Raw genomic sequence first — 25695 nt, forward strand, 5'->3', positions numbered from 1 at the left:
CACAATCACACACTCACCTTATCCTCCCACCATTCCCTCATCCTTCTACAAGCACTTGAACATAAGGCTTACCACCAACCAAACGCTAGCACGTACCACAGAACTCGAGAAAGCCCCTTGACTGTAACACACGGGAGATCCCGGGATGATTATAAGGCAGCAGCCTATAGACTTAATATCAGGGATACGAAAGCGGAATTCCGCTTGTCAGTACCCTTAGAGTACAGTCAGACGTACCTCGGCAAGTGGGGACTACATTATCCATAAGGCATTGTGGCCGTCACAAAGGGCCGTGAATCATGTGGTTAAGCGCGAGCAGAATACATCGCGCGCTAGCGGATATCTGTTACAATCCGATTGTGCGAGTCGTTTGAACTATGGATGCATCAAAGTGTAATAATAAAGTGCAATAGCATTGTATAGTTTACAAATTGAAAATATGAATTGTAATGTTTAGATGCATAAAAAAAACATAGTATTTCTTCCATGTTGATTGTTGAAGAAGGACTTAAAAATGTTACAAACCAAAATGGTGGTAACTTGATAAAGGCAAAGGCCGAAACGCGTTGTCCTTGTTCCTTAAGTGCACGATAAAGGTTTTGTGCTGGATTTTCCTGGTGTGCCGTTTTCTGTGTCCAGCTAACGGAGGTGGATGAGAAGCAGGTTCTATAATAGAGTGGCGGCTGCTGCCACCGACGGCGCCAGCGTTGTCAGGCTGAGGATCGCTCTAGCAGCAGTGTTGTTGGAGAAAAAGTTGCAGCGATTCCGGCCGTCTCCAACGAAGTGAGAAGAGAAGAACATCACGGGTAAGCCTGTGTCTTGCTGCGTAAAGGGTGTGGGAAGTAGCGGCTTTCGCGTTTGACAATAAGGGGTCTGCTAACGGAACACATCCAGAGCGTGTAGCACAGTGCCTCTGCCCCAGCGCATAATACCGCCCGCCAGAGATTGATGTACGGAGACAAACGTGACAGCCGCAAGTAATTATTGTGGCGTGAGGAAGTCCTACGGTATACGATGAGTGAATGGGATAAAACGAGGGAAGCCGAGGTATTATCCCTTTTTAGTGAAGAGCAGGATACGGCTCAGAAGAGAACCACAACCAATATTGCCCCAGCAAGTGGCGATTCCACACTAAAACAAAAATTAGCACTGTTTGAGAGACTGAGCAAACGTGAAATCAATAAATGGTGGGAGGTAGCATCACTTACCAATTACGTGGAAGTTGGAAGAGTCCCCAGAGGACTAAGAATCAGCATAGTCCCAACCTATGACAATCCCAACAAAGACTTACTAGCAGAATGGGCAAAATACATGGCGAAAACCTCCAGAGGCATGCTGGAAATGCTTGTTAAATATGTGCAGATCGATTTAGAAGCAACAAGAAAGGAACTAGCGGCACTAAGAATTGAATTGGAGAAATTGAAAACGGACAAGAATCTGGACGAATTAATGAAAACATTGCCAAAGAAATTACAAGATTACGAGGATACTAATAAACAAAAGAAACAGCAAAAATTTCTCAGGGACAAGCATGACTACGCGGAAGGACGCATACTCATGTATGCTAAAAGATACGATTGGGCACAGAAAAATCTAAGAGCCAATTGGTCCGATAAGAGAGCGACTACAGTATCCACAGGGTCCAGTTCTGATATCAACACAGATTCAGAGGAACGCAATACAGGGGTCCATTTAGGATCACAACCACTGACCTTTTACCACGAGTTCCAGATACTCAAACAGAAAAAGGATCAGAGCCAACCAAACAGACCACAAACCAGGGGGTAAACAAGAGGCAGAGGTGCCAAAAGAGGAAAAGGAAAAGGTCGAGGGACTGTGGAAGAAGAAGATGACTAAAAAGGAAACACAAAAAAACTATATGGGGAACTTGTCCATGAATATAATGGAGAAGAACAGAACCGTTGTGAATCTGTCGGAGAGACACCTTACGCAGACAGAACTATCTGTATTACAGTTGGGACTCTCTTTTTGCCCTAGTACTGTATTGAACTATACCGATACAAGGGTTGACTTATTTCTATACGTTCGTAAGCTGAAACTAATGAAAATGTATGAAATCCGCTCCAAATCTAAACAAACAGGTGCCAGAACATCGGAGAATACTGATATGAACCTGCAGGTTAAGGATATGGAACTACTAAAAGATATGTATGAATTGGAAATCGGAGACATTAATGAGAGGAATGAACATGTTATTCTACGGGCCTGTGGTGTCATGAACAAACAAATCAAACACAGTGGCCTCAAGCTGAAAACCAGGTATAATCCTAATGTCCCTTTTGACAACATTGAGGCATATAACACAGCGATTATCTCAGACTTGAAAAAAATGAGAAACAAATTCAAGAATTCAAAATGGGACAATCTAACGAATGGACATAGATTGGCATTCAAAACCCTAGAGGATGACAGTTCAATTGTGATCAAGCCCTCCGACAAGGGGAGCAATGTTGTACTTATGAACTATAAGGACTACAAACTGGAAGCAATGAGGCAACTAGCAGACAAAACGTGCTATGAGCTAATAAACTGGGAGCAATACAGGAAAACAATGAGAGACTATCATGTGCTTCTAGGGGGATGGTACCACAGTGGATTATTGGACACAGATGAATACAAATTCCTGAGGAAGGAGCAACCACGCATTCCGTGTATATACTTCCTCCCAAAGAGTCACAAGTACCCCAGTACACCACCAGGGTGTCCTATAGTCTCATCAAATGGGGGCCTATTGGAGAACACCTCCATATTCTTGGATATGCTTCTTTCAGAATATGTGTCTAACTTGAACTCGTATTATAGAGACAGCACAGACTTTCTGAGAAGATTACACGATATGAGATGGGAGGAGGGATACTTGATGATCAGCATGGACATATGTTCTCTGTATGCGTGCATCAACCAAGAGAAAGGGGTTGAAGCATGCATGTATTATCTAAGAAGTAGACACATAGACCACTGGGAGCATAATAAAATGCTAGAAACCATGATGCTATATTGCCTACAAGAGAACATCTTCCTCTTTGAGAAGGCTGTGTACCGTCAACGGTCAGGGACCGCGATGGGAACTTGTTTTGCCCCCAGCCTAGCAAACTTGTTCCTAGGCTGGTGGGAGGAGCAATTGGTCTGGTCGCAGGAATCGGAAATGTACACTGACCACATCTTGATGCGGGTCAGGTACATTGACGACCTATTCATAATATGGAATGGTCCCGAATTGCTAGCAAAGGAATACATTGAACATCTAGGAGTGAATGACCTCAACTTACGTTTCACATACAATATAAGTAACATCTATTGTGAATTCCTAGACGTAGCAGTTGAGATCAAAGAGGGAAACATCACCACCCGCCTGTTCCGCAAGGCTACTGCAGGGAATGCAGTGGTCCATGCGGCGAGCCACCACCCAACACCTCTCAAACAAAGTATACCATACGGAGAGTTGTTGAGGGCTCGCAGCACTGACACTGACTTCCAAAGGGAACAAGAGGCCATGATCAGATGGTTTAAACAACGTGGGTACAGTGATGAGACCTTAGAGATAGCGCAAAACAGTGTGAAAGGTCTAACACATGAGGAACTCCTATTTAAGGCATTATCAAGCGCACCCAAAAGGGAAGAGTTGGGCAAAATGAGTAGACCCAATGCACCACGCATGATTACAAACTTCAGTAAAAGGGCGTGGGCACTAGAAAAGATCATGAGGGCCCATTGGAATTTGCTTATAGCAGATCCCATTATAGGAGCATATGTGGGTTCAAGACCCCAGGTAACATACCACAGAGCGAAATCTCTTCGGGACAGACTCGTACATAGTTACCCCATAGAAACCCCACAGACAAAATGGCCTAACATACCGAATGGATTCACAACTTGCAGCATGTGCAAAGTGGACCGCAATGGCAAATCCTGCAAAAATTTTCTAACGGGCACAGGACAAAAAAGACAAATTAGGCAAACCATTAAAGGCAATAGTGAGTTTGCTGTCTACGTACTGGAGTGCCCTTGTGGCCTCCGGTACGTAGGCAGCACCAAACATCCACTGAAAGTAAGGATACTACAGCACCTACGTGCTATAACAAACAAGGACCACAATTATCCGATGGCTCGGCAGTATGAAGAAAGCCACAATAGCAACAATGGTAGTTTGAAATTTTATGGCATTGATAAAATCCCCAAACACATACGGGGTGGCGATCGCGAAACACAGCTAAGGGTCAAAGAGTCTAGATATATTATAGATCTAGATAGCAAGATCCCTAGGGGGCGGAACTGTGGGGAGGAGTTTTCCTCACATATAGGTATTTGAGAAAAGGGAATGATTACTAAGGCAACCTTGTAGCATGATGAGTATGTTCATGACACACGATGTCAAATTTTAACCACCATTACATTTTAACGGACAGGGCCAACGACTACAATAGGATTAGAATATCTAACTCATCACATGGGGGTGAAGAGTAACCACAATTGTGGAATCACCTCAGGGACGCAATTCGTCCCAGCTGATATTCTAAACACCTTAGATGGCCTTGCACTATTCACATGAGAATCAATTTCACTTTCTTATCAACTCTACACAATCACACACTCACCTTATCCTCCCACCATTCCCTCATTCCCTCATCCTTCACTACAAGCACTTGAACATAAGGCTTACCACCAACCAAACGCTAGCGCGTACCACAGAACTCGAGGAAGCCCCTTGACTGTAACACACGGGATCTCCCAGGACGATTATAAGGCAGCAGCCTATAGACTTAATATCAGGGATACGAAAGCGGAAGTCCGCTAGTCAGTACCCTTAGAGTACAGTCAGAAGCAGGTTCTATAATAGTGTGGCGGCTGCTGCCACCGACGGCGCCAGTTTTGTCAGGCTGAGGATCGCTCTAGCAGCAGTGTTGTAGGATATATATATAGTGACCAAGAACAATGCGTTATCCCTCGACTTTTGTGCTAGCCGAATAAAGAACTTTCGGATGAACTACGGGCTTGTCTGTATTCATTTACCTGGATTCTGCTTTTGTATATATATATATTTATATATATATATATATATATATATATATATATATATATATATATATATAAACAATCCACAATACTGCCAATAAGCAAGGTCGCGCACTCAAGGAGATTCAGTCAAAGTTATTTATTCACCGGAATTCGCTACGCGTTTCGACACACCAAGGTGTCTTGATCACACGATAACCTTTTCCCCGTGATGAACAATTTAAATACACAGTGAATGTTGTCAGGAATGGTAAACATAGAAGATGTGCGTTTCCCTCAATGCATACAAGGCAAATAATTATCGCCCATATTGGAATGGATAAGTTGCAAAGCAAAACATGATTGAAATCTCAGTTATGAACCAATGCAACAAATGATAATACATGCAAACTAGGAAAATTAACAGAGGATTTCATTGCGCCTAGTATGCTAAAAACAACTCATGTGGTGATACTGGACAATATGGTCTAAGTAAGACATTTAAACGGACCATTGACCACAGTAAATAGTAAATAGTATACATATTACTCAGCTGGTAATTAATTGAATACCAATAAACGAGGTAAAACAGAACTCAGTGGTACGTTACCCTATTAGTACTCAGTTCATAGTTCCCAGGTAAGGAGCAAATTACATTCCAATATTATGTGCATTCGGTCTAGTGCCTTAGTGTCTGAAAAAATGGTACAGAGGCGAAAAATTGCCTCGCAGCCATCTATGTAAACCAGGAATATAATAAGTTCAAAAAAAGAGAGGAAAAAAGTGCCCAAGGTGAGAGTCTTATCTTAAGCAGGGTGACGTGATATCTTCCATTCAAACTGGAGAAAGGAGGGGCCGTGGTGAAGTGAGGAAGTGAGTGCAGTCCCCCATCCTACTCTCCTGAAAGAGACATAACATAAACAAGATTAAAATGTTTTAAAATATGTACAAGAGTATATCTGATACACAAAATATTTGCAAGATATTTGAAATAAAGATCAGCTGTACACAGTAGGACATGATGGCTGTCCTGCAGTAAACCTTTGCAGATAAGAACAAGCATTAATTACAGACACAGTATGCATCTATTATTCGTTATGTAGATGAGTTGCCAGTTCCTCATCCATGTTATGCCCCCCCGGGTATCTAGTCTCGAGCTCCATTATCCATCTAGACTCCCTTTTACGGAGGGCCAGTTCCCTGTTGCCACCCCGTTTACCTATATTCACTTGTTCTACTGCGTAGTATCTTAGCAAGGAATTGTTGGAATTGTGGAAATCCTTAAAGTGTCTGGCTATGGGATATTTGGTATCTAAGTTGGTAATAGCTCTGAGATGCTCTAGAGCTCTCTTTTTGGCCATGCAGGTGGTGCTACCAACGTACCTGATATTGCAGGGGCATTCTAAGACATAGATGACATAGTTGGTGGTGCATGTGAGGAATTGCTTAATCTTTTTGCGTCCAGTGTGCTTGGAATATATATATATATATATTAAATCATTTGGTTTCCGCAAACGCGGAAAACGCCGCCTTGACTCAACCTCTCACGATGGGGGCTCGTGCTGGGTGGCGAGCCCTGCAATCACCTCGTATTTCCACACGCTCCTCCAGGTATGAAAAAACACGAGCCCAAATGCATCCAAACGTTTTATTTTAGCAAAAACGGCAACAGATAAACTCAACGCGTTTCGGGATAGTTTCCCTTGCTCACGAGCCCTAATGGGCCCCAAATTTTTTGAAAACGTTATGAATGACTTCCATATTTTTTAAACAATATTTCTTTCCTTAAATTCAATATTCTAGACCAGGATATTCTTGCTGTCGATATTTCTATGTCATGATATTTCCAACTCAATATTTGTGCAAGTCGACATTTTCAACTCAATATTTTGTCTGAATACCTACATTGACCCAAAGAATATTTATAATGTGTTTCCTGCTACATTTCTCTTTACGGGCTAGCTTCACTCTGATAGCATTTGATATTTATACATTTCAAATAAAAGCAAATAAGAAGTTTGTGGGTTTATACTTGTCTTCTAGTCCCCATGGTTGTCATCTTATTTCTTTGGCTTTATTTGTTTTCAAACATCTGTATAAGACGCTATTAAAACTAGAGTTTAGAGACTATGGCCCCCATTAGGATGACGGGCGGTGCTCACTGCACCGCCCACCACAATGTTAAAAATGTATGCATGCATTTGCATACACGAAGCGGCAGGCACCGCGCAGTGCCTGCTGCTTCGTGTATGCAAATGCTGGGTGGTACCACAGGTACCCCTGTGTGCACCCCCCAACCCTCCTTCACCCTGGGGGCCTGCAGGGGGCCCCCAGAGTGAAGACCGCATGCCTTTCCGTGGCGGCATCGTCGCCACGGAAAGGCATCTCTTTTGGCCAATACTAATATGGCTGGCGGTGTCTATTAGACACCGCCACCATATTAATCCTTTTCCGGCCCGGCCGCAAGGCGACCGGGCGGAAAAGCGGCGGACGGTCTTTCCGTCCGCCGCGGTCCCCCCGCCATACTAATATGGTGGGGGGAATTCAGTTGCGGATGTCGGGTGGATTGCCCCCGCCAGACCGGCGGTGGCTACCGTCAGCCTGGCGGGGGCAATCCACCCGACATCCTAATGGGCCCCTAAGGGTCCCATTACGAAGGCGGGCGGACTTTGTCTACCAGCGACCATAACGGAAAATGGGACAAACTGGCAGAGGTGCAGCGGTCCCACGAGGCCAATTAGGATGCCCCCGCCACACTGGCACACAGTGCTGTTGGGTGAAGCTCCGTCCGCAATGGCAAAAGTGCATGGTTTTCATTACCATGCACATTGTGAAAGGCTCCGCGTGGTGCCTGCCACCTTGTGTATGGCAATGTTGGGGGTACCATAGGAACCCCCAAGTGCAGCCCCCCATCCTCCCACCCCCCCTGGGCCCTGTAATGCGTCCCAAAGCAATTTCCGCCACCATGGAAAGGCCTTTAAATCTGCACATCATAATATGGATGGCGGAGTCTGCTCGGCACTGCCACCATATTATGCCCCAAATCCGCACTGCAGGCAATCGTAACGATTGCCAGCCGGCAGAAAAGCATTGGACGGTCCTTCTGTCCGCCGCGTACCCCGGCCATACTAATATGGCAGGGGGTAAATCAGGTACAGATGGTGGGCAGATCGCCACAGCCGACTAGGCAGTGCCAATCCAGCCACCATCATATTGGGGCCCAAAGTGTGTCATTGCCTGCGCAAAAGATAATTGTAGAGTTTATAATGAGCGGTGGCACGTCTAACACCATACACGCCTAGCAGAGCATTAAGATCTTCTACCGCCCATCTCCTGAAGGCACCCCGAACTCACAGATCGAGATGGGGACGAAGAACCATCTTACACCTTATTCTTAAACTTTGGAACTCACTGCCATTTGAAGTAAGAAGTTTAGACAAGGAGACACGGTTTAAGAAACAGCTCAAATCCTGGCTCTTCCCCTACTAAGGAAGATCTTGTCATATTGCCCCCAATTGGCTTAGATGCAAAACGGTGGCTCATTTAGCTGCGGGATGCCTACGGGTAGCCATTTGCTTTAGAAATCATATACAATACAATGAATAGGAGTGCTAATATTGATAAAACTGATGTCAATGTTTATAATGATACATTCGCACATAAGAACGAAATCGGATCAGTATTATCATACACGCCCCTCATGAACTCTCCGTCAACCCTGACTCAGAAATACGTGGTCAGTGAGGTTCTGCAACCTAGGTCTGAGGTTACTGATTAACATGCCAAAGGTGGGGTAGCACATAGCCTGCAGACAAGCGCGCAAACAGTAAACTCCGGTTAATCCCCCAACAACCTTTGCGCCTGGAACCCAATCACCACTGAAGACACCATCCGCCTGATGAACTCCATTCACTCAGGATCGCCAACCGACCCATGTTCCCACCACATCTTCAATAAAGCAGACTCCATTATCGCACCCCATCTCCGAGACGTCATCAACTGCTCCCTCAACTCTGCTACCTTCCCGCAAAGCTGGAAACATGCCGAACTCAGCGCCCTTCTGAAGAAACCCACAGCGGACTCCACTGAACTTAAGAACTACCGCCCCATCTCGCTCCTCCCATTCCCTGCCAAAGTCATTGAGAAAGCCGTCAACAGTCAGCTCGCCGCCTTCCTCGAATCCAACAAATCCCTCGACCCTTCACAGTCCGGCTTCCGAGCCAAACATAGCACCGAAACCGCCCTCATCGCAGCTACTGACGACATTCGAACACTACTGGACAACGGAGAAACAGTTGCCCTCATCCTACTTGACCTCTCCGCAGCCTTCGACACAGTCTGTCATAGCACCCTCATACAACGCCTCAGCAACGTCGGAATACAAGGAAAAGCATTGGACTGGATCATCTTGTTCCTCGCTGGAAGAACCCAGAGACTCCGCCTCCGCCCTTTTAGATCAGAGGCTACCGAAGTCATCTGTGGCGTACCACAAGGATCATCTCTCAGTCCCACCCTCTTCAACGTATACATGAGTCCCCTCGCATCCATTGCGCGCCAACACAACCTCAACATCATCTCCTACGCAGACGACACCCAGCTGATCCTCTCCCTCACCAAAGACCCAAACACCGCCAAAACCAACTTACACGAAGAAATGAAAGAAGTAGCCGAGTGGATGAAGAACAGCCGTTTAAAACTAAACTCGGACAAAACGGAAGTCCTCATCTTAGGTTCATCCCCCTCTTCCTGGGACGATTCATGGTGGCCACCGGCCCTAGGAACCGCACCCATACCTACGGACCACGCACGTAACCTGGGCTTCATCCTAGACTCCTCCCTCTCGATGACCAGACAAGTCAACGCCGTCTCATCATCATGCTTCAACATCCTACGCATGCTCAAAAAAACTTCCGCTGGATCCCCATCGAAACAAGAAAAACTGTCACCCACGCACTGGTCACAAGCCGACTGGATTACGGAAACACCCTTTACGCCGGAACCACAGCCAAATTACAGAAAAAACTCCAACGCATCCAAAACGCCTCAGCCAGACTCATACTGGACACCCCCCGCCAAGCTCACATTTCCGGTCACCTGAAAGACCTCCACTGGCTCCCCGTCAACAAGAGAATAACGTTCTGTCTCCTCACCCACGCACACAAAGCCCTCTACGACCTAGGACCCAAATGCCTCAACACGCGCCTGTCCTTTTACACCCCCACCCACCAACTACGATCGTCCAATCAAGCCCTCGCCGCAATTCCGCGCATCCATAGATCCACCATGGGGGGAAGATCCTTCTCCTACTTAGCGGCCAAAACCTGGAATTCTCTCCCCACCCACCTCCGCCTTACTCAGAACCACCTCTCCTTCAGAAAGCAACTAAAAACTTGGATATTCGATAAGTAATGTAGCCCCCCTCCCTCAAGCACCTTGAGACCCTCTGGGTGAGTAGTGCACTATACAAATTTTGAACTTGAACTTGAAACAAATGAAAACTGTGGCACAATATTGCACATTTGACATGAAATGGGGCTATTTAATTGGTTTTCTGAAGTGGTTCTGGAACCACTAGGGTTCCAGAGCACCAAATGCCCTTCATCATTCTGGGATAAGCTTTAAATCACTTACTCTTTGCATGACAAATGCTAACATTGTACGTTATATTCATACACACTGGTCACCCACAAGTTCAGAGACAACCACACATGCGTTTGTTCAAGCAGTACATGACATGGGAACTGGTAGGCATTTTGTCAAATGGCTCTGTAGGGGTCCATGCTCCAACTTACATGTTTCACTTACACAGCTGAGGGCCAAGTGGAAAATGGAACTTGGCCATGTACTCCATGGCAAGGAATGGAATTCTTGCTGGAAATTTCAAGCTTAATACCCCGAAACGCAAGGTTCAAGTTCATTCAGTTATCATTGCTACATAGGGCATACCTAACACCTTTGAAATTGCACAGGATATTCCCTCCCCTTTTTTCCTCATTCCTGTGCTGTCGTACTGACGGCACAGATCTACTGCACATGGTGTGGTCCTGTCTCTCACTGGGGGAAATTACGGAGTCTCTTGTATCCCTTACAGGGTGTCCACATTGGGACACAGTAGAACTTGGCGAGTTGAGACTATACCTTAGGCTTAAAACATTACAAACTGAAACACGATTTGCGGGCTTCGCACTTCTTCTTGCCAAGCACCAGATAACATGCTACTGGAAGTCCTCCCCTGCACCCTTGGTGGCTAGTTGGTGGGAGGAGGTCTTGGGATGGGCTCCTCGCTACGTAGAGAGGAATGCCAGGGGGATACATAAGCAGCCCATAGCCATGGAGTGGGATCCCATGCTGGAAGTCTTTAATACACAGGGAGAGGACATTGACTAACCCTGTGCCATAGGTTGCTGGCTGCTGTCTCCTGGGGTTCTCCCCCTCCTTTCCTGCATAGTTCAAACAATGTTGACAAGCAGTATTCTCTTTTCCGAAAGTTTGACAATGAGACCTTCGCTATTCTTTATTACTGGTAATTGTAAAATGGTGATGTACTGAATGGTATGGCAGATATGTTTTTTGATGGATGAGGTAGGGGAGTTTATTATATAGACACTATCTCATGTTGCATTGTCACTTATATCGTCATGTTGCAAATCTGAAGATACTAGATATCTGCCTAGTTGTGTAACAGATATGGTACGTATATGTCAGCTATTCTTATGATGTTGATAATGCCTGTGGTTATATGGCTGGAACTGTGCAGAGGCCCTCTACATGTCTTGTTCATTTTTTCTATACCTCAATTAACTACGTTTTAAAAACAAATTCCTATTCTAACTTCTATATTAATGTTTGAGTTTGATCCTGTCTGGGTTTACTGTAAGGTAGCAATACCAGAGCCTTGCAGCTGATTGATGTGAGGATTTCTATGCAAGGTCATTCAGTTTGCATTATGAGGGGTATATTTGCATATCTCATTAAACCTGACATGTGCACATAATTTAAGAAGAGGATGTTCCTAACATATCTCACAATGCCTCGATGCCCCCACCAACAAAAATCTGTTTTCTGAGCTTTGGACAGTTGTTGGCATGCCATTTGTATGTTGTGTTTAAACATCCAGACAAAGTATGCTGTGAATCTGTCTTCATTAGCACAAGTACAGGCTTTACCAAGCAATACAACTTTGAAGGAAAATCTATGCACCCAGACGGCATAGTAATTGCATAACCCGTTTCAAGGCTACCTTGATGTTCCACATTTGTTGTTGGACTTATAAAGATGACTGAACACATCCTAGAGGCGACTTGCCATGCTCTGTGGGTAAAGCACTGACAAAATGAACAAGAATTTCCAATGTAATAGGTCTCACATTTGTGAGAGTTTGAGCTATTGGCATTGTAAATGACAATGCCTTTTGTTTATGTGATTTGAAAACCTGCAAGCGGAGTGTTATCACACACTTTGTACTTATAGTCGTTGCCTACAAGAAGCAAGGCACCTCTTTTACTGCCAGCCTTGCTTCTCATAAGCAAGGACTATAAGTACAAAGTGTGTGGTTACGCACCGCTTGCAGGTCTTCAAAACACATAAATAAAAGGCATTGTCATTTATAATGCCAATAGCTCAAACTCTCACAAATGCATTTTCATTCACTTAACACAGAGAGGGGTTGACAGTTAGGGCCCCATTAGGATGGTGGGCGGAACCTAGCAGTCCTGGAACTGACTGCCAGCTGTGTGGTGGTTCCGCACCACCGATTAGGATGCGACCGCCACCTGGCGGTTGCATCCTGTATACCTAACATTGCGGAGGGTGCTGCTGTAAGCAGCACCCGCCGCAATGCCAAAATGCCAAAATGGCATGTTGCACTTTGCCATTCACAATGTGGGAGGCACTGCACGGTGCCTGCCACCTTGTGCGTGGCAATGTAGGGGGGTACCATAGGTACCCTCAAGTGCAGCCCACCAGGGGGCCTGCAATGGGCCCCCAAAGCATTTTCCACCTGCCTTTCTATGGAAGGCAAGAACAGCCAGGCATCCTAATATGGGCCACCATATTGTGCCCGAGTTCCGCCTGGCAATAAGAAATGGCGGGTGGATCGCCACCGGCGGTCGGGCGGTGGCGATCCACCCGCCATCATAATGACCTCCTGTGTTTGAAGCAAAACCAGCCTGCTTTCTTTTTTATAAAACAGGAACAGTAAATACAGAATGAACTTACCTCATTTTTTTTAGAGAAAACCTTACAAATGAAGCAATGTTTTTTCTTTGGTATACATTTTGTTGAATCAGTGGTAAAACAAAACTGCCCCGTCCATTTTTTTTTAGCAGTTTCCGAGTCTGTTGACTCGCTTTGTGCTCTGGCACAACCGGTTTCTCAAATTCTCTAGCACACAAATTGAAAAAATATTTCTAGTAAGAAGTTGCTGGATTTTTGCACCAGTGTTTTTTTAATCTTATTCGGGCATTGTTTGTTGTCAGCAAAGGAGTTTGGCATGCCCTTGTCCATGCACATGAGCCATGCAGCCGGCTCCCATGACTGTTCATGTACTCCACACTGAACTGTATCTTTGTGATATCCTCATGTGAAAGGCTTATTCTCTGAGGTCCCAGCGTCATAAATGATGGACTATTGCTAGGACTGCCTGAATCTCCCACACAAGAAATTGCAAAAAAGAGCTGAGGATGTGATGACATTATATCCTGGCCATCGCCTGTAGGAAAAGGGCCTAAATGGAAAGGGTGGGGGGAGGAAAACTCTACTTTTGTGCTCTGGGTGCAGGCAGGGCTGAAAACAAATTGGGAGGCTAAAAGCAATATTTCATGCCAGCGGACAACTTTATAGCTCCCATGTGGGCGCCTGTGGTGACAATAAAATTGGAGCAATATGCTTAATAGATGAAGGAACACAAACAGCATGCTAGCTGCTGCTCGCTCCCGAAACACAAATACAATCACTGTAGAGGAAAAGCACGTTGTTGTGCCTAACGTAGAAGAAACTCAATAAAGAAAATAGTACAGTACTGTGTAACAACCAAGTAATGGGGCCAGTAGCCATATGAGGTTACAAATGAAGACATGGCCCTACAAAGGAGGGACTAACAAGCCTCATAATGAATCAAAAGACAGCATTTACAAAGGACAAACATACAAGCCAATGAAAAGTAAGGGTGGGTGAGTGGGTGGAGCTTCTCTCCATACTAAACTACCCCAACTCTCCACAGAGCAGCGCTTAAGCACTGGCTCACGCTCGACGTAAAAAGGATCAACAGTAGTATTGGTGTCATGCATTATACAAAACTGTCATGTCCTGTGCCCGAGTTTTCTAGATTGATTATATTTTGACAAGCTATTTTAAATTAGTGACTTTCTGTGGCATGTTTTTTAAAGTTGTAGTGTCTATCCCAGCATCTACAGAGTATTTGAATGAACAGCGGTCAACCAATACTAGCTTAAATGCCACCTGTATAAGACAAAGCTATTCTTCTGCTATATACTTTAAATTGTGGTGATACTTGCTCAAAATAATGGGGTTCTGTAGAGCTATTGATTACACCTGAAAAATGCTAGTAAACAAGATGTTTCCCACCATTGATCAGCCATTTCAGGGGGAAGCAGGGTCTAATTTGACAAATATGCCCTATCAGTCTAACTTGCCTTGCAGGTCCATTGACAGTTGTCCTGATATCAGTCTTCACTGATATATTGACCTACTTCATTCTTAAAACAAACATGTTTGTCTCGTGTGTCTCAATATCTGATTATTTATCCTTGATCTTGAATTATTTACACAATTTTTCAGTGTGAATTTGATTGCTTTAAAATGTGATAAATGGCAATATCGGACTCAATATGTTTACACTGTTGTTTCAAAAAGATTCTTACTTGCAAAACTAGTAAAACTACTGAGGTTGCATGCGGCGATTCGCCCTTCTAAGAATGTTCTGAAACGCTAGACAAGGAGGCACAACAAAGCAAATCGGATGATTCAATACCCACACTGAATGCATTCGTTCCCTCAAGGTGCCAAAGGCAATAGACAATAGGAGCTGATATGAAACGTCTGAATATAAATTATAGCTCACTGAGCAAATGCACGGTGGTAGTGGGGTTCCGCTCAACATCAATCCCCTTTGGTCTCAAAATGGCGACCTAGAAGTAAATGAACAAAGCCTTTTCAGCAACAAATCCATGAAGACGTTCATTGACCTGCTCATAAGCTTTTTCTGAATGCACCTTGTGAGTTAGCTCAGGAATGTTTGACTCTGTACTATGTTAACATTCATCAAACTTGAACGCTGAGATATCTCAGTAAATTCCAATGGGTGCCTACCATCAAAGTCCATCTCATAAAATAAAGCTATTATTTAGTCATATAGATAGAGATAAAGTCTTTATTTAGTCAAATGAATGACCATAAAAGTTATACAACAGAATAAAAACAGATATAAAATGCTTAACAGTGCACATGTAATGCAAAATGCATTTTAAGCAAGACTTAAGATGCAAATGGCAAAACAGGTATAATTAAAACAGTTGATCCAGTTGTCGTGTAGATATATGAGGAGTGAAACCAATGTGCATAGATGTTACAAAAAGGATAGCACATGTGAAAACAGAATAGCACACAGAGGTAGGACTTAATAACCTCAATTGCAGGTGGTAGAGAATCAGAGGACATTGAGTGGGATTTATTAATAACCAGGAAGAAATTGCTTCTTAAGACGTAAGCCTATTCTTTAGTTCATAGATGGCAAAAATGGGTCTTGTTGTGTGTCCTTCTCCCATGTCACCCACTAAGCATGGATGTTAGCAAGGAGAGGTCCACTCTCAGCTATAGAAGAAACAAAACAAACAGGGCAAGCTGATGGGGAGCCCAAGCCCATGAATGTGGGTGAGGCCAAGAGGAGCTCAGCAGGGGCGCATGTCTCTTGCCTCAGCTGTCTAATTCATGATAAACTCACAATTTAAATTAGGTGTTCGGCATTGGATGTATGGTGATATCAAGCTTAGTGGGGGGGAGTTTCCCAGAGTCTGCTACATATTCTGTTGCGCATGAACAGTGCATTTAACATAACTGAGTACGGGGTAACAACAGCAGGATAACAGAAAATGACAATTTCAGGAAAAGAAATAAAAAGGATGGGGCAGTGCTCCTGAAATGTAGTTAGACTAGTGGCCAGAATCAAAACCAACTGGGGTACTATGGAGGAAAGTGAACAAGTGTTCCTCTTGTGGATGTGTTCAAACCATTTTTTCACTGAGTTTATTCACTCTACATGCAAATCTGGTTGTCATTTATAGATGTAACATAACGCGAATCAGATTACTAGGGTGATGACATGAGGTGGGTTAGATTCTACAAGGTCTTATAAGCATTCTATGTCAGAACCATGGTTGCAACCATGTTCTTCCTTGGCGCCTCTACAAAGAAAGCTTGCTCAAACACAGAGTGGTGGAACGCCACAAAGTCTTGTATCTGTGGTTTGTGCTTTTCCAAGTGGGTGGAGGGGCTGAAATAGAGCTAGCATAATAGCTATCAGACAGGACTCCCTCAGACCAGAGAGCTATCTTACTACAGCCCATGTCGGCTAAACTCATTCCCTTCTCTATCATTCCTGGTACTCACATCATGTGCACTCGGTTCAGCTCACTCAAAAACTACTTGGCACTGTAGTACAATTTTCTGACTGACAAGTGTCTCTAAGGGTGCTCGATCGAGAATAAGCAGAAAATAACACTCTGCTTTGTAAAGTTAATCCTAGCATTCAGAACTGCTGACTCACCACAGTACATCAATGGTATTGCGCCTCCTGATCTGCTGCCCAACCCTCCTGCAGTAGAAAAGGAGAGGCTCAAATGCTACAGAGGCAAAGATTGAAAGGACGACAGACTTGTGAGGTAGAGATGGAGAGATGGGGTGGATGGATGTGTAAAGATACCCTTCCCTGAACCCTGGTAACATGTTACTAACCCTAAACTCTACCCATTGCTTCAAACAAATAAACATATAAATATATATGATATAAAAAAATCCTAATAACTGGTTCATTGTAAAGTAAGTACTCAAAATGATTATACTTTAACAAAATATATCCTAATGAAATGCATGAGTACTCAATGTAAATCCACATGTTTTACAATATGTAAATCCACAAGATTTTGGTAAATTTGATGTTAAATTTGGTTTATCATTGTAAGGTATATTACATTGAGTACTCATGTATTTCATAAGGATATATTTTGTTTATGTATATTAATTTTGAGTACTCATACTTTTCACTGAACCAATTAGTGTTTTTTCTACCAATAATGTTTTCCCACCAATATTCTTTTCCCTATATAATACATTTAATTTGACTATCTGTGCATGCTTCAATATAGATATTTTGCACATTGATGCAGGATATTTTTTTGCCCTACGGCCAGGTTTTTTTATGTGGCCATGTTTTCATCTGGGCAATTTTTCTTTCACTGTAACTTTCGTATGTATAGTAGTATATTGGATCAAAATTTGGAAATCTAGCCAACTTGGGCTTAGTATTTCGTGTTCAGTATGACGCAATACTAGGTTGTTGTATGACATTTTGAAGTAACATTTGACTGTTGGAGATCAATACGCTGCAATATCAATTTATTTTTTTTCAGTTTGAAAAGTATTTCTTTAGAAAGATTTGGATTTTGGATCCAATACTATTTGCTATTGATATCTGTGTGGCTGCACAGTTTCAAAATGGTGGTCCTTTAGCCCCTATTTGTTGTCCCCTGTCTATGTTTTTGTATGTTGCAATATTTATACCTTCGTACTCAATGGTTAATATCATGTTATCTGGGCTCTGTGGAGCCAAAATGAGTCGTGGGTGAATAAACCTTTGCACTTTCTCTCTGAATGCCTGAGTGAGCGTGCCTTCCTGGATCTTTCAGTGTGTTGAATACTGGAAATCACATGTGCACATCCATCTAAAACAACATATGCGTCAAAGCCCGGGGCTGGTGTGCCTACTCTTCTTTCCATCAGAGTTTTAGTCTTTCTTTTTTGGTTAAACTATCTCTTGAGTTTTCCGTAATTTAAAGTCAAATACATTTTTAATGTGCACCAAAACGAGGCATATTTTTCAGCGTTGTCCATCAATACTAGAATGGGTTTCTATATCTGCTTTTAAGTACACTGGCTAGTTAGTACTGTTCTATTGAAAATATATGCAGTAATTATTTTTATTGTAAATTACATCTTTTATTCTAATCACATGGCCACAACGTTGTGGCAGCAGGAGATTTTATTGTTTTCTTCTTTTAGATTTTGTGGAATGTGATTGCAATAAAAAAATTAAAATTAATTTATTAGACAATATGTGTCCATATAAACTAAGACAAGCACATGGCAAAACCATACGGAAACATAAAATATAAAATCAATAAAAGATCACTTTCTTTAAAAATAAGCCAGCAGCAATATTAATTTGTGAGGTGTACAACAACAATAGATAAATCATTTTCCTTTAAAATTGAACACAAATTCATTCTTCTAGCCTTATGTAACTGTGGGATCAGAATAGATACAAGAACATCTGAAGACGTTCTGTATGTGCAAAAGTATCTTCAAGGTTTGAAAACGATGTGTAGTGTTTTAACTACAATGAAATGTCTCCATGTGCAAGGGCTGTGATAGGTGGATTGTGGTAGAAGACTTTCTTATTCACATTCTTATTTCATCCCGTTTCTCGACAGGATATGCCATCACCAATGCGACAGCGACAGTGGCAGCTGCACAACTGAAACAAGCGGTGGCACTGGGACAAGATCTAGCGACATTTGCTACATATGAGGCCTACCCAGCTTTTGCGGTTGCTGCACGTGGAGATGGATATGGGACATTCTAGAAACTTGGACTAAATGTTAGCATAACATACTCATATCAAGGCATAGATTTTATTATTTTTGTCTAGTTCATAAATGTTTTTGTTTTAACATACCCCTTTAGATCTTGAATCATATATTAATGAGAAAACATAGATTTACATAGTGAGCCTTTTATGAGTTTTTATGGGACAAATATTTATACACTTGAAGAAACAAACATTACCACTAAACAGAGTTCTCAGGTATGCTTTGTTCTGTTTAGTGAATGATAATGTATACTTAATGATGAGCTGCGCAAAGTGAAATGTCGTTTATGTACTTTAAAAAAATCTCTGATAACATTTTCCAAATGGCCCATTCCTTTCTATTTTCAACAGATGGCGCACAACATCATTTTGTGTTGCTCTATCATATTTAATCAAATTGGATTTTATGAAAGACAACATAGACTCCTTGTGTACAACACCAGCTCCCTTTGCCTAAAAGAATCACAACTGTGATCTACTGTGGAGTCAAGAAAGAAAGGAATTGAAACATGAGGATGAGACTACATCAATACCATGTAATGGAATTTTGGAAGAGGCTGTCATATGCATGATGCACAGTATGAGCACGAGGGAAACTGGTGCTTATGACCAAATGAATAAAACCAGAATGGCATATTGGGCAAATATGTTCTGCAAAGATCAGAACACAGTTTTCTTACCAACTTTCTTCCCATGCTTTGTATAGTAACTCTAGGTAAGCAAATTGATTGTAAAAAGGAAAAGGTCTGTTGAGCAGCACATTTGTGGCAAACGGTTCACAATCCAGTGTTTTTCTTTATATTTATTGTGACGATTTTCTTTTGCACAACTAAGGTTTTCTATGCGTAGGAAACTTTTATTTAGTCTTTAGTTTTCAAAGTCTTGTTTATAGATTTATGTTTGTAAAGCTTTCAGGATTTACATTGTTATCACTTACCATAGTTTTATTACAATCTACCATAGCAAAGCATTAGCCGGTGTTTAAATTTGTGTGGATTAGAATGATGTTGTGTTTTGCATCCGCTTTCCTCTTTCCCTTGGTGTGTTCATGTCTCCATTGCCAATTGCACAAACCTCTCACAAAGGCCTCCTCCAAGGATAAAGATTTCAGTGTCAGAGTTAAATCAGTAGGAATTGGAAGTCCTCACCTTCCCCTCTAACATTCATTTCCTGACCACATCTATACCAGATCCTATCAGGGCCCATCAGGTGAGCAGCAAGAGTCATGACAAAATGTTTTCTGTTGCACTGCAGCGACTGTATACTAACTACCTGGTCGATCTATCAGTTTAGAATTTGCACAAGAAAAAAACAAGGCATGAAAACCTCTCTTCATCCATTACCATGTGCCCCTTTGTTCTTTAATGGTCAAAGCTTCTCATATCACTAGTGTCGCCAATCAGTAACACTTTTTGATGTCTTCATCCTCAAATAAACTCAGCTTTTTCTAGAATTTAGTTTTTTAGGCTTGAGGAGTTAAAACGAGATGTAGTCATCCTGCTCTCTGCACATTTGCTTGTGACAAGAACTTTCCAAGCTTTGTGGGGTCAGAGCTACTGGTGCAATGAGATGGAGCGTTGAAACATGCTTGAGTCTCATTCTTAATTCCAGCACAGGCCTTCTTTAGGACAATGTTTAAAATTGCTCTCTGATCAATGTGATCTCAGTTTACTAGTATTAGGTAGAATAAATAAGTTGCTTAGCATATTTCATGGTTTTGATTGACATATGGATTGAATAATTAAAACCCTATTACTTATAGATTTTAAACTTCAAATAATATTATAACATAGAAGTTCATCTCCAGAAGTTCATACTTTTTACCCAATGATAATATTAAGCCTGGGCGGAGTTCGGGGAGTTCTGCTATGCTAAACTCTGCGAAGTGCATAAAAACCTCAGCCACGCTCTGCGGGGCTCTGCGAGCGGCGGAGTGCGTTAAATAGATGCTGTTCGCAGTGATTTTCAGTGCCGGATGTTTGTCCGCACTGTACAATCATCACGAATGGCTCCTTGCACTGTGCAAGTGGGGGCTGCTTCCTTTCTGCCACTGGAGTAAATTTTTTACTCGAGTGGCAGCTTTCTCAATGCGCATGGTCGCAAGCATATGTGACCACTAGCAATAATAAATCTGACCGCCCATGTTGACAAATCTCACCGGGAGGTTGATTTTCTACGCTCGCACTCGCCAGCCTGACGTTGACGAGTGTGAGCGATGAAAAAAGTAATGTCCGCTAAGCGGAGCGGAGTTTTTGGGAACTCCGCAAGCTCCGCATAACGCGGAGTGCGGAAAACCACCCAGGGTTAAATAAGAGGGGTTAATTAGGGTTAAATAAGATATTGCCCTTAAGAAACCCTCTTGACTCTCTGTTCTTTCCACTGACTTCATGACTCCTAAGACCAATTGTAGCAATGGCAGTCCCAGGGGCACCAAAAGGAAGCCAGAATATCATCTACATAGTTGAAGACCAAACTTAGCTTTGAGTCTTCTGGACAATGTGGATCATTTGCATATCATGAAAGTGCAAAACATAAATCACAGACTCAATTCATTTGTTTAATTCACTGGACTGAAATTACCCTCTATGTGTCATTACCACAGCAAACAGCAACTTATTTCATTCAAATTGCTCTGTGTGTATCCAAATATATCTGTACTATATGTGTATTCAGTAGCTTCATAAGAAACTATTTGTTATGGAGTCCACTCTTCTATAGTTTTTTTTCCTTCCCTAAATGTATAATAAACATGTACTCATTGAAGGCTATTCAATGCAAGATTACTTTTTGTGTATATATCCAAAAGACAAGAATTAAAGCTGCTCTGTAGTTGTAAAGATTGCCTTAGCAAATCACTGACTTTACTGCTGTGAGCTACAGCTGCATATGTGTCAGAGGGAGAAGTGACAGTATTACAGAGTGCAATAGCACTTATATTTGTACTTTCAGTACTATCTTTGTATAGTGATTTAACACTGTGAATAAACAATGTGCGGTAATCTTTTATCAATGCTTTGGCAATCACATCTAACGAAATTAAGTGTTACCTGAATTGGCAATGTAAACTCAAACTTTTAATATGTTTGTAAATCTTGCCAAAGGGAGGCAATTGTGTAATTCTTAAGTAACTGGAGGTTGGTAATTGGACATTGAATGCATGATTAAAGTTTATTTACTACAGTGAATCGTCGAGTGTTATCTGTTCTTACTTTTTTCCAGCGATCATAGTTTGAAAGGTGGTTATCTCCTGTTTAAGGAGATAAAGGTCAGTATTTTTGATCTCCCAGCCCTATAGCAATTTTCCTGTCTGTTTTTTGGAACTTCCGATCTGAAGCAAATAACAGCGTCTTATTTATTTATTCTATTTATTTATTGCAATTGAAATTATAGCAAGTACACAGCATATTATCAAACACTAATGCAATTTAATTTAATTGTATAATCAGGGGTTATGACTACTCGATCCTGCTTCAGATCCTTAAATTATGGTGTATATTGATGCAATACTCAAAGCAAACAACGCATTTCTACAAGGTAATTCTGTAAGTATTGGTAAGGAGGAGTAATGTTTGCATAAATGAAATTACTGCGATGACTAACTGACTTCAGTGCACTATGATGTAAAATTGAGAACTCAAATTCTCTGACCAAAACTGAGAGCCTTATTTAGAGTTTGGCAGATGGGCTACTCTATCACAAATGCAGCAAATGTCCTGATCGCCATATTATGAGTGCATTATAGCCTATGACCCTTATTTTGACAAAGCATCCCATCCGCCAAACTCTAATTAAGCCCCAGAGTTACTTTGTTGCGAAGTGATAATGATTACGGTTTATAACCCAAGGGTTCGTGAAGACCTCACACAATGTAAAACAATGTGGTAAACAATGCACAGTGTACTGTTTAATAGGCAAAGGAAGGCAATAGTGCCCTAAAGTTCTGAAAGTGTGTTTACTTAGTCTGGGGTGGTGTCGCCAGTGTCCTGAATTTAGGATCCATGATTTTGATTGCCTAAAATGGGGATATCTCACTATGGGCCTATTTTCGATGGTGGGCAGTTAGACTGCCGCCCTCTATAATGTCGGTCATGTGACCAACCGACAAGCAGGTGGCGTTCCGACGGCCCAATTAGTATGTGACTGCAGAGCTGATGGTCTCAAAGTGCTCATGTACACGGCACCTTGTGCTGCGGCCTATGAAAAGTGTTGCAGCACAAGCCGGTGTGTAAATGAGCACTTCCTGCACCTCCATGAACCACGTGCTATGCACCATGTGGTGCATGACACATGGTGCATGGAGGTACATGGGGACCCACAATCTGCCCCTGCATGAGGGACAGGAACCATATTTGGGCCCCCCAATGACCCTTTCTGACAGCCTTTACATGGTGGTGTTCCCGCAATGTAAAGTCTGTCGGCAAGGGATATCCAAATCTGGACTGCACTGCCTGACTCTGCACCACCGTCATGGTCAGAGGCAGCTCCGACTGCCGCTTTGTTGGGAACTTAAATCCTGTCGGAGGCAGCAGTCGTGCTTCCGTCAGCTGTGAGCTGACCGCCACACATTGTAATGCGACGGTTGGCCCAAAGAGCTATCCTCGCTCGTACAACCACTGACAGGCTGTTGGTGGCGGTTCGATCACCATTATAATGAGGCCCTATGTTGGGTTTTTTGGGGCTCCAGATAAATGGCTGTTTATTTAGTTTGGATCAGCCTCATAATAATGGGAGGTAAACTCTACTTTGACCTGCGACAATTAGTGCACCAAGCCAGGGGCACAAATGGCTTGTCTCAGATCACACAGGATTCTCTATTTTCAGCTATCTAACAAACACAGTTGCTTCTGGAAAGTGGATTCTGGACAACTGCAATAACAGCAGGGACAATGAAGGAAGAAAATTATATAAGGTGGTACAGAAAGGCAGTGTGCTTATTAGGCCCTGTTATGTGGCAAATTCCTTTTGTACAATATTCCTATTGCTAGTAATTGCCAAGCAGTAATGAAGAGGACAAAACATAACATATCTAAAATCCATATTAAAATGTCTCATGATCTCACTGGCAAAAATCATTCAATTTTATATATGGGCAATCTTCACATATACCAATAATGTTTCCAACTCTCTAACATAGCAATTTTGTGTATATGGTAGCTACTTTTCCATCACTTCATAGGTATTAAGAAGAGATTTTCTGAACATAACTAACCAGTGAAAGGACTAGCTCCACAAGCATGCTTATTTTATTAGGCCAAGATCTCCATTAAACACTATGCGACCACCTTTGTGTTTTAATTTAACTGGTGCAAGACATTCTTACAATAATTTGGATTCAAATCACCCCCTACAAGCTGCTGTTGGTTGTAAGCTTTAGTTGATTGTTATTTAACAGAGTGGAGTTTGCTTTCCACATGGATCAATCCTAGATTTTAGCTACATTAACAGCTTGATGTGAGAAGTAAAACATGGTATTACATTTAATACTCCTTGTTGTGCCATATCAATGTGGGTTGTTATAGTTGTCTAGAATATTCATTATCTCTTTCTTGTCTTAATATTTGTGCTTGGGGATTATTGAAGGTTTCAACAATAAAAAGAAGATAAATTATCCATTTAGCAGCATATCACTCACATTTCTGGTATTCTAGCCCCTGTATTAGAATAGAGAATTCATTTTTGTGGTCGTTTTCTACACTGTTGAGTAAAGGGCATACTTTTCGTTAAAAAAGTGAAAAATCAGGAAGCTGATCCCAAAGTTGCCATATTCCATGGTATAATTCAAATCATTAGTAGTAAGATTTATGCAACCATGCAAATATTTATATGTAGCAGTGCCCCATCATAGATCATGAACACTAGTTGGGTGAAAACGTAGCACTCATGACAGTCCCCATGATTTGTAAAAATATCCCTGAACAGAGAGCAAAACATTAAGTCAGAATGTAAACTCCGCACAGGAGTCATCAGAGTTGGTAGAGATTGGTATAGTCAGGTTGTTTTTCGTGGGCATTATTCAATGCTTCTGAACTCTAAGTTTGGCTAATGTGTTTACGTCTTCATTGACTGTCCATCTTTACAAATAAATCTCTAGTGAAGTCAAAATATAAGTTCTTAAATTCATTATTGAACATGGTACTATCCATAATCAGAGCTGTTGGGTAACAGACCCACATCCGTGCAGGCCAAAGTGTTAATTTCTGCTGTAGGGGAGAAGCCCCCTCTGTGCAGGACAACATTCTGATTTCCACAGGCCATATTTTCCAAATATTAGGACCTAAGTCTTGCCAGCATTAAGGTTTATCAAGTTTGCACTCATCCTCACTGGAATACCTTGAGGCTGATTTTAAGGAACAGTTCTTGCTCTTGAGACGGACAGTAAATGCATCATTCATGTACGAGACATATTACACTCGAAAGGATTTTATCAGCTGTGTAAGTGGTTGTAATTAGGTACTGAAAGCGATAGAAGAGAGGGAGTAACCTACAGGAGGGAAATTCAGGATTTTCATCTGTCCACTTGAGAAAAAAGAGAACCATGAAAGGCAAACCACAGGCTGACCTACTGCTGCTGGCTGATGAACCAAGAGATTGTGGTCCACTTTAATAAACGATTCAGAAAAGGGGGTGGTGATGAACAGAGTGTCTGAATTAAGCAGACCACTCTTACCCAGTCCAAAGATCAGGGTTTGATCCATCACCGTTATATATCTCACTGCACCATCCCAGCTCAGAACCTGGCTATATGCAAATCAGTCTGTCCCTGGCCCAGTGCATCATGGGAACAGGGCAGACTAAACTAC

At 42.3% G+C, this 25695-nt stretch overlaps 1 protein-coding gene across 4 annotated transcripts in view; it reads left to right on the plus strand.

Moving 5' to 3' along the window:
• Window positions 1–22075, plus strand: part of A1CF (APOBEC1 complementation factor) — a 193529-nt gene extending 171454 nt beyond the window's left edge. For 2 of the 4 annotated variants that reach the window (XM_086948308.1, XM_086948310.1), the window contains exons 11-12: window positions 18738–18904; window positions 19247–22075. In XM_086948308.1, coding sequence (XP_086804434.1) covers window positions 18738–18889 — 152 coding nt within the window. In that variant the 3' untranslated portion in view covers window positions 18890–18904; window positions 19247–22075. Of the gene's footprint in view, window positions 1–18737 lie in introns of all 4 variants that reach the window. The other 2 variants (XM_086948309.1, XM_086948307.1) reach the window with 1 other exon arrangement.
• The last annotated feature ends 3620 nt before the right edge of the window (window positions 22076–25695 follow it).

This window comes from Lissotriton vulgaris, unplaced genomic scaffold, assembly GCF_964263255.1.
Source record: "Lissotriton vulgaris unplaced genomic scaffold, aLisVul1.2 SCAFFOLD_2003, whole genome shotgun sequence".
NCBI classification, from domain to species: domain Eukaryota; kingdom Metazoa; phylum Chordata; class Amphibia; order Caudata; family Salamandridae; genus Lissotriton; species Lissotriton vulgaris.